The sequence below is a fragment of the Blastomyces dermatitidis genome (assembly GCF_000003525.1).
Source record: "Blastomyces dermatitidis ER-3 genomic scaffold supercont1.10, whole genome shotgun sequence".
NCBI lineage: Eukaryota > Fungi > Ascomycota > Eurotiomycetes > Onygenales > Ajellomycetaceae > Blastomyces > Blastomyces dermatitidis.
Genome location: NW_025544783.1, coordinates 3,370,272 through 3,381,000, shown reverse-complemented (window position 1 = coordinate 3,381,000; position 10,729 = coordinate 3,370,272). Strand labels below are relative to the sequence as shown.

At 33.0% G+C, this 10,729-nt stretch overlaps 1 protein-coding gene across 1 annotated transcript; it reads left to right on the top strand.

Moving 5' to 3' along the window:
- The first annotated feature begins 7,457 nt into the window (after positions 1-7,457).
- On the top strand, positions 7,458-10,157 carry BDCG_08325 (adenylosuccinate lyase). The gene is made up of 5 exons (XM_045424104.1): positions 7,458-7,743; positions 7,828-8,028; positions 8,096-8,313; positions 8,431-9,277; positions 9,348-10,157. The coding sequence occupies exons 2-5, from the start codon at positions 7,980-7,982 to the stop codon at positions 9,686-9,688; spliced, it is 1,455 nt and encodes a 484-aa protein (XP_045272892.1). The 5' UTR covers positions 7,458-7,743; positions 7,828-7,979; the 3' UTR covers positions 9,689-10,157.
- Positions 10,158-10,729: the final 572 nt, after the last annotated feature.

The following is a 10,729-nucleotide window of genomic DNA, read 5'->3' as shown; positions in this document are numbered from 1 at the left end:
TTTGAAAGCTTTCACTATTGCAAATAGTTCAGCATCAAAGACTTCAGATTCACAGTCTAGATTTCAGAAATCTGAGATAAAATTGATATTATCTTCAGTATAAGCAATGCCTGTGCCTAATCTATTCAGGTTCTCATTTTTTGAGTCATCTGAATAAATAAGAATAGAGTCTTTTATATTGATTGTAGAAATTCTCTTCAAATACTGTTCATATTCTTTCTCTTTTGATAGTTCACTTATTTATAAGTCTATAAGAGATTCAAGCTTTTCTCTTCAGAGAGATAACTTCTCATGATCCACTTTTTCAACATTTAAAGAAGAAAATTGATTTTTAATCAGAGAGCATAGTCTGTAAAGTTGAGAAGACATTTTCTTTGAAGAATCATTTTCATTTCAATCAAGAAATCTATTTCAATCCAGTTCATTTCCAGAGTTAATTAATGAAAATGAAGAAGAGACTCTTTCTCTGATTATATGATTTGAGCTCATCTTTATAACTCTCAGTTCATAGTTGATACAGACCTTTTCAAATCTAATAGCAGAAGAGAGAATTGAAGCTTCAATTTTCATTGCTTTAATAGATGATGATTTGAATGCTTCTAGAATTCTTCTCAAGACTCTGTTTTGCAGACTTTGAAAGAGTTCAGTGAAGTTCCCTTAATTATTTCATCAAACTTGAACTTCATAATCAGCTACTGATGTAATACAGGCTATATATAATTGTCTCATAGCCTGGAAGAATAGACCTCTCTCTGTATTTGATAGTCTGATTATATTGTTCAATAGCCTTTCTGCCTTGACAGTTCTTTGTTGAATGTGATATTTAAAATTCAACTTGAACTTTAACCATACTCTCAATGATTTGACATTTACACTGGGTTTAATCTCTCTATTTAAAAGAGTTAGAGATAGTTCTTTCTCATTAAATCTAGAAAAGAAATGAATTAACTCAGTTTTATTCATATTAAATTGAATTTGATTGATATCTGCTCTAATAAAGATTTTCTTTGCAGCTTCTTCAATCACTTTCAAATTCTCTTTGATAGTTTTTGAGCTGTAGACTAGATCAATATCATTCACATAACTCAGAGATCACACTATTCTCATATTTCTATTTTTAAATAGATATGCAGTGTATATTGTAAATAAAATAGATGAGATTGAAGATTCTTGTGATACTTCTATTTTTATCTCAGTCTTGTCTTATTTCATTTTATCAAAGAAAAGTTGTATGATTCTTTTAGATATAAAACAGTTAACTCATTTTATTAGAGAAAGTGACAGTTTTAACATCTTCAAAGTCTGAATTAACTTTGACTTTGAAACATGATTAAATGCTTCTTTTATATCAATAAAAACTGCAGTTAAGACCAGACCTTCATACTTTGCTATTTGAATATTATGAACAACTGAGAGAACAGTGTTAATTGCAGAACATTGTTTTCTATCTTTCATTTATTCACTGAATAAAAGAGAGTTATTAATAGAGCTTATAAAAGATAGTTAAGTAGCTATTATCTTTTTCAAATCTTTTCTAGATAGTTTAATAGAGATATTACTCTATATGACTTAGAAATTGAAGTTTTTCTATTAGGTTTTGCAAGAATCACTTCAGTGGCTTCTCTCCAGCATTCAGAATGATATTCATTTTTCAAGAGATTGAAAAAGAGCTCAAAATATTCATTCTTTAAGTAGGAATATGTATTTTGAATAATTAAGTGATTAATTGAATCAGGCCCTGCAGCAGTTTTAACAGAACTTGAGAAGATAGCTGACTTTAATTCATCTTATGTAAGATCAGGCCATTCTCAGTCATTTTCATCAATGTAGTTGAGAAGTGATATATTCTCTTTCTCTGAATCTGAATCTGAATCTGGTGAGTTCTGAAAGAGAATTCTCATAAAAGCTTGACATTTTTTCTCAAAAGAGTTTGCTGTATACAATTAATTCTAAAACTCATATTCTAAGGCTGGAAGTTTTGCTACACTTCTTGTTTTAGTATAGTTAAAAGCTTTAAAAACTTTCTTCTCTTATGCTTCTTCAAGAAATTTATTCCAGCAGTCTGTTTTAGCTATTTTAATATCTGAAAAATATTCATTTCTGACAGCTTTGAACTCTTCATCAGATATTATATCATTCTTTCAATCTCTTCTAGCAGTAGCTAATTCTTTTCTTTTAAATGAGATATTCTCATTTCATCAAGATTTTGAATACTCAGAAGATTTTCTCTTTGAAATATTATCTCTAACACTTGTTAGAATAATAGATGTAATAAGCTTCACTCTATTCTCAAGCATTTCATTTGAGATATCTTGATCAGAATTTCAATATCGCTCATTCTGTCTTTCAGATTTTAACAGTATTATACTTTCTTCAACTGCTTTTCAATCAGCTTTTTCAAAGTTATACTGATTAGAGAGAAGAGGATTTTCACTCATTTATTTTTCACTCAGTTCAATATCAAATTGAATAATCTCATGGCCTGATTCTGATGTCTCATTTGAATCAATAAATCAGTTTACAAGTCTTCTTTTCATTAGATTTTGTGATATGAAGATTAGATCTATAATAGATTTCTGTTTCATATCTTTTCTAAAGAATGTTTGTTGATCAGACTTATTAATCAAATCTATTGAATGCTCAAAGATTCATTCAACTAGATTATCAGCTCTCACTACTCTCTTACATTCTGAATTTCATCAGAGATGATGTGCATTGAAATCTCCTGCAATTATAGAGTTTCTTGATGAAGTTATGTTCAGAAATTCTCTATCAATTGTTCAGATATTGTTATTTTTCTTCAATAACTTTTCATTATAGATATTTATAAGCTGTATAGTATCAAACTCATTTTCTTTATCTATAATATCACTCACCAGAATATCAGGGTCAGACATGATATCAAATCTTAGATTAAATTGATATCTTGATCTCTTTCTTTCATAGATCACTACTCTTGACTTTATCTTAGACTTTTGAGATAGAAAGTAGTAGTAGCTTCAATGAGAAATGATGTAATTTTACTCAGTGTCAAAATTCAGTTTCTAAAGTAGTATAAAATCAACTTTTTGTTCAAATGCAATTTGAAGACAAGAATAAATACAATTTGAGTTTCTATTCACATGATTTTGAATAAATGTGATTTTTGAAGAGTTTTTAAACTTTTTTTATTGTTTTTGTTGAATATTCATACTAAAAGAGAGTAGAGATAGAGTAGAATCTAGTCACTATCATTAGATAGTAGATTATAACTATTTTAAAAAGTAGAGATCTCAACTGCTTGCATTATATCTAGTTTATCATCAGAGTCATTTCTCAATTCTCTAATCTTAACAGAAGTTTGAGAATTCAAATTCTATTTACATTTAGCTGAAGAATTGAAGTTTGAAGATTTAGATAGTTGAGAGATTCTTCTTTTTGAGCTTACAGTTGTAAGTCTACTGACTTGACTCTTCTCTTCAGTTCTAGATTGACTTTGAGCTTCATCTTTTCTTCAGTTCTTTTGAGTTCTAGAAGTAAACATACATTCTTTTGAGCTAGATGCATGTTTTTCTTTGCAATTAGAGTACTTAAGCAGAGTATGTTGATAAATTTCATCTCTTTTTAAGCATATTTCACATTTATACTCACTAGTTTTGTGATCTCTGGCACAGAATGCATATTTTGAGTCTCTAAAATATGAGATTGTAAAGTGTTCATATCTTTGATAGTTTAAACACTGTGTTTGAGCTTTGAGATTCATTCTTAAGTCTTTGTATTCATGAACTCTCATTTTCAAACCTGCTACTCTTACTTCAGAGATCTTTGACTGTTCAAGTATTTTTATATATACTAGAATAGAGGCATTTCTCCTGCTTTATCTGAACTCAATTGAATTTAGTCATACAGACTTCTTTCTCAGTTGAATAGAGTTGTATTCTTTCAATTTATTTTTGAGAAGTAGTATTTCTTCTTCACAGTCAAAAATTTCAACTGGAATATCATGAAGAATGAATTTATCTCACTTTTTATCTCTTTTAGATAGAATTATTGTGTTTAACAAAGATTCTACTGCTGACTTTCAGAGATTCTTATTCTTAATAAGGAATTCAGTACTGAATTCAGGCATTGTAGTCAGAATGATGGAGTTTTCAAAGAATAATGACTCAATTGAAGCTATAACTGGTTTTTAAACTTCAATATCAGTCATTAACTGAGAAAAGAACTGCTGATTAATTTCATTTCTGATTCTGAAAATGAGATTTGAGTTTAGCTTGTTTCTTTGCAGAATATCCTGGTTTGAGACTTTGAGAATAAGTCTTCTATTTCTGGAGATTTGAAAGTTTTTCTCTTTTTGCATTTTCTTTTCCACTTTTCCATGAATAGAGGCATGAGCAGTATTCTTCTCAGTTTTCTCAGGATTTTGAGCAGGTTTTGAGACAGCAGGTTTAGAGACAGCAGATTCAGCTGCTTGAGCATATGTTTTCTTCTGATTCAAAGAAGAAGAAGAAGTAGAAAAAAAGAAAGAAGAAGAGTAAGATGAAGAGTCAGTGATTATACTAGGAATTTTCAATGTTTTTTGAACTGTGTTTGAGATTTCAAGTTTGAACTTGATCATCTTCTATAGTTATCTAGTCTGAGTATGAAGAATTAACAGAACTTCTTCATTCATCTTACTCATATACTACTTTTCAAGAATCTTGCTTACTTTTTCAAGTTTCTGTATTTCAAGAACTTGTTATTTCTCTATTTCTTCTTTCTTTCTTCTCTTCAGAATTTCAATCTCAGAAATAGCATTTGAGAAAGCATCTTTTTCCACATTAACTGAGTGTATTTTTGAACTCATTGTTTTCACTCAATGAAAAGTTGATCAGACAGTTTTAATTGAGATATTTCTAAGTCTGTTTTCAACTGAAAAGTTGATCAGACTGTTTCAAAAGAAGAATAAGAGACTTTTATATATAAAACATCTGATTTTTTTCACACTAGTTCAGTAACTAGATTAGATTTTTAAAGAGAATCTAATAAACTAAAATTAATTTTTAAGATAAATTAATAAAATCTTTATAATCTCTTTCTTAAGATACAGTGAGAAAAAGTATGATATTAATTAATAATAAATCAGATAATATGACAGTTTTTGAGAGAAAAACTGACAAAAAATAAATCAATTTTTTACAGAGAAATTGATTAAAACTATTCAATTTTATTCTAAATCATTCAATTCTTCTCACATAACAAGTGTGCGACTCAAATCAGTTAATAAAGAGTGTAAAAAAGAATTAAGTATTAATGAAAGCTCTTTAGTCACTGAAAAAGTAATTCTTATTTAAAAGAATATGAAATTATGATAAAAAACAGCTCTGTTTTTAATTCTTTATAAATATTATATAAAACTCAGAGAAAAACATCTTACTTTTTCAAGAGAAGTAAAAAACTATTTCTAAGATTTTTTTTTTTTTTTGCATTAACTGCTGCAGAAGAATGAGATAGAAACTGCTAAGATATATACTACTATATACTCTCTATCAAGACTTTCTCTCTTCAGAGTCTTGATATTATAGAGAATATAAGTCTGTTTCTATATAATAATATAAATATTGTCAGTGAGATATAGAGAAACTGATTATTTATATCTTAAAATAGAAGACTTTGTCAATGATTATATTAATATAGAGTTAATTCTCAAATTCAATAGAAATTTAGTGTTGCTATTCTCAATCTCTTACAGAATCTATTGAATATTAAGATATTAAAACTAGATTTAATATATGTCACTATGCAGGGATCAAAGACTCAGTCAGATCTTAAAGTATACTGATTTTATAGTTGTTAATATGCTGTTGACTTATTATTCACTGATTATGTATTGAATACTGTTACTGAGGTATCTTTTTATATTATTCTGTCAGAGATGAGTCAGATTGAGAGAGATAGTATAAGAGTGAGACTTAATATTGAAGTCTAGATACACTGACAACAGATTATGAAGATTGCACTTCAAAAGTATTCATTGATTATATACTTGATATTATCACTGAGATATCTTTTTGTATTTTTCTGCTGAGAATGAGTCAGATTGAGAAGGGCGGTACAAGGGTGAGACTTGGCATTGATGTTTTGAAACATCAAAGATGGACAGAGTTTTCATAGAGGTCACTTCTCAGATATCTTCACAACTACAGATCAGAGATCTTTCAAAATCAAGAAGATTGATGCATATGACTAGGTCTCTTCATCTTACAATTTGTATGGCAATTTGGCCCGGGGTTGTGGTGTGGTAGAGGAGAATGAGAGATAATCCCACGCAGGAGTTTCAAACAATGTCTGGTTCACATTTGGCTGGATAACTCCACCACCACACGGGGTATGTGGTTGGCAATGGGGTCAAAATGCTTGTATAATTGAGGGCTTTTCGATGGATCTATCGGCGGGTTCTTATTCGAAAAATCGAGCGAGTTCGTGATGGAGCGGTTGAATGTGAGATCTTTGTATGTTTAATCTGCTAAGCTATTAGCTATTAATCTCATTCTCAGTTCTGTATCTGTATCTATATCTGTGTCTGTCTCTGCTGCATCTGCTGATTCTAGATTATCAAGTTAATAATTGACTTATTTAACTGAAAGAATATTTGAGAAGTTATCAAAGAAGCTAGAGACTCTTATTAAATTACTCTGTACTCAGAAGTCAGTCTTATAGAAGAGTTATTAGATTAATATAAAAATTAATATAAATTATAAAGCACTTCTTCTACAATTCTGTGATACTGTTTTTACAGTCTTCTATAGTTACTGTGTTAAAGAAGAAGACTCTTTTATTATCTGTATCAGTACTCTGAATCAGTGTTATAAAGCTTGAATCAGTTATTATTATAATAACACTGAAAGTCACTGCTTTTATCATAGAAGTAAGTCACTTTTTAATATGAAATATATCAATTTCAATACAATTAACTAATAGTTATACATAGTCAATATCAGTAAGAAGAATAATAAAGTGAAAGAAAAGAAATAGAAGAATAAAAAGAGAAAGAAAGTTAAGAAAAAAAGCTCATTTAAGAAATACTTTACAGCTGAGAATACAGAGACTAGAGTCTTGAAAAAACAGATAATAAGTGTTAAGTCAGTTAACAGTTATGATATTAAGATTTTAACTCTTTATATTGAAAATAAGACTCTGTATAAGAAGAATGTAACTCTGAAGATTAAATTCAAAACTATTATAAGTCTTCTTCAGATTACTTAAACTGTTCTTGAGAATAATATATAAGCTAGTGAGACAGAGCAGAATGTTTTTTATTTTTTTTCTTTCTTAGTTAGCTAATGCTTTTACACTGAAAAATGAATCTCTATTTATTTTTACAGTTCTATCTCTTCTATTAATAAGCTGTAAAATCAATCTTGCAGGGCCTTCTGTTTTGAGCTTAGCTCTGCAATGTCTTTGCACACAGAGGCTCGTGTGCATTAAGATATTTTTATTTAAATCTTGCCTCGCCTCTCCAGCTCTAAAACGCGGTGATCTTAAGATATGCCGAGGAGCGTTTGAGTGAAAAGGCCATCAGATACTCAAATGCAAAAATGAAAGGAAAGAGTAGGTGTAGTAACTATGAGATTTGATATCCTCACATCATAAATAGAATCAATCTCGCCCAAGCAGGCCCTCACAAGTAATAATTTGACACACCCCCTTTCAGTGCTAGATTCTATGCGTGGATCGATTGATTGCATATGTTTAGTGAACACATTCAGAGATGAGAATGAGAAAGTATAAGAACAATTGCATGATGGCTTCCCGGAGGCACACCTAGCAGTTTATCTCAGTGGTGACAATACTAATGAAGCTTTTCAGAAGTGTGGCAGTTTCATTTTACACCGCTTTCCCCGCGCACCAATGGGTAACTAGTTAAATGGCGGCAGAATAATGTGCATGAATTTGTTCTTCTTTTTCCCCCGGCCAACAAACCCCGCAAAATAATAAAGAATTGCGACCTTATTCCAAAAATGGCTGAAAACGATACATATCAGACCCCGCTGGCTTCGCGGTATGCAAGTAAGTGACACTTAATTCGAGGCGAATTGGTTTGTGTCAACTAAGCCATGGTGGTATATAACGACAGGCAAGGAGATGAAAACCATCTTCTCCGCCCGAACTCGATCAACGACATGGCGGAAACTGTGGATTTGGCTCGCGGAAGCCGAGAAGGAATTGGGAATCGATATTTCGGATGAAGCTATTGCTCAGATGAAGGCAAATGTGGTCATGACGGACAAATGCTTCAAGGTCGCGGCGGAGGAGGAAAAGCGGCGGAGGCATGACGTTATGGCCCATGTCTACGTATGTACATTACATTTATTGCTGCGCTTACTCGCTATCTTAGATGGCTACACGGCCCTGTATGGGCTTGGTCAGATATTCCAAGATCTATGATACTAATTGGGGATTTTATCTTAGGCATTTGGTCAAGTCGCCCCGGCCGCCGAGGGAATCATCCATCTGGGCGCCACTTCTTGTTATTGCACAGATAACGGTGACCTGATAAGTATTCGTGACGCTCTCGACCTTGTACTTCCCAAGCTTGCAACAGTGATCCACAAGCTGTCCCAATTCGCCCTGGAATACAAGGATATGCCCACCCTTGGCTATACCCATTATCAGCCCGCTCAGCTCATCACCGTCGGACGCCGTGCTGCTCAGTGGGTGCAAGATCTGCTCATGGATCTCGAAGATATCGAGCGCACGCGGAACGACCTCCGATTCCGCGGTGCCCAGGGAACCACTGGAACGCAAGCCAGCTTTATGGAAGTCTTCAACAATGACAGGGCAAAAATCGACAAGCTCAACGAAATCATTTGCGCCAAGGCGGGATTTCCATCCTGCTACCCGATTTCTACCCAGACCTATTCCCGCAAGGTCGATTTGCGTGTAGCCAACGCTCTCTCTGCACTGGGAACTACAGTTCAGAGAATCACTGGGGATATTAGACATCTTGCTGCGCAGAAGGAAATGGAAGAACCGTTCGAGAAAGACCAAATCGGATCGTCCGCCATGGCATACAAGCGGAATCCTATGCGTTGCGAACGCATCGCCAGTCTGGGACGGCACTTGGCAAATCTCAATAAGAATGCTGCGGATACCTATGCGCAGCAATGGTTCGAGCGCACCCTCGATGACAGCGCGATTCGTCGTATCACTATTCCCGAAATGTTCCTAAGCGCGGACTCAATCCTGATGGCCATGGACAATGTAGTGTCCGGCCTTGTTGTCTATCCAGCACGGATCCATAGCCGCCTGATGGAAGGTGTGTAACATAACAATTTCTTGCCCAAGGATGATCTAGTACCTGGATAACAGCGCTAACAGAAATGTAGAACTACCTTTCATGGCAACCGAAACCATCATGATGAAGATGGTGTCGCTTGGAAGATCACGACAGGACGCCCATGAGGAAATCCGGGTGTTGTCCCATCAAGCGAGCGACATAGTCAAGAATAAGGGCAGAAGAAACGACTTAATTGACAGAATTAAGAAGTCAGAGTTCTTTGCCCCAGTGGCTGGGGAGGTTGACCAGCTATTGGATCCGATGAACTTCATTGGAAGATGCCCGGAGCAGGTTGAGAACTTCTGTGGTCTGGGAGGAGAAGTGCAGAAGGCACTGGAGCTCTATAAGGCAAACATTGATCCGAGCAAAGTATCTGAACTTTCTGTCTAATTGATTACTGATGTGGGTGTTTTTTGCTCTGGTCTAATGTTCCTAAGACCTACATCTGAAAAAGGTATATCTAAAAGTATATATATGTATACTTATACATATGTATGAAGAAATGCTATTTATGAGGTGTTATCTCCCAACCGAACGGGTTCGCTCTTACCTATTGTTATTTGCGGAGCGAAGCGAAGCAATATGTTAGGTGCTCTCAAAACCTTATTAGAATAGTGTGGAAGGTGTAAAGCTTGCTTAATTGAAAAGAATTGAAGATGCAATCTTGCAGGCCCCCATTCTGTGATATAATTGATTGAAAAAATGCACACCTCACGTGCCCGTCTATAGACAACCTCATAACAAGCCTGTATAGAAATTCGCAATGGCCTGTATAAGTAAGTAGTCATCACTTATTAAGCAGGTAATTACAGCTTTAATTGCTGCAATTGCTGCTGCTGCAATTAGACTGACTGATGAGACTATAAATTTCACATTTAATCTCATTTAATCTGATCTTATACATTTCTTAGCATGAGTTTCATCAGAATCAAGTATTAAATAAATCTGAAAATGAATCATTTCTTTCAGAAATAATGTGAAAAATGACCAGATTTAATTCAGGAATAATAAAATAAGAGTAATTTCTCAGAATAAACAGTAAAAGATAATTATTCTTTTAAAATCAGAATAAGACTGAGACTGAAAATTGAATTCAGTCTTATTTAATTTATTCAGTAATTACTTATATAATCAGAATTTGATAATAATTATTAATAATATTTATGAAATAATTAAATACATTCTTATATAAGTTTATTCTTTACTTTCTTATAAAAACTACACTTCTCAGATTAGACTGACCGTGTGACCGTGTCTGGGACCAGGACCAGAATTTTTGATAGTCTCATTGTCAATTTGACAGATTCCATTACACGGTTCTAACATTAGATAGTAGTTTCATACTGTTCCAGTGGGACTTACTGTCTACTCTTGTCACATTTTCCAAATGGGATCATGATTTCCACTTCTCAATTTAAATTATTTTTATTG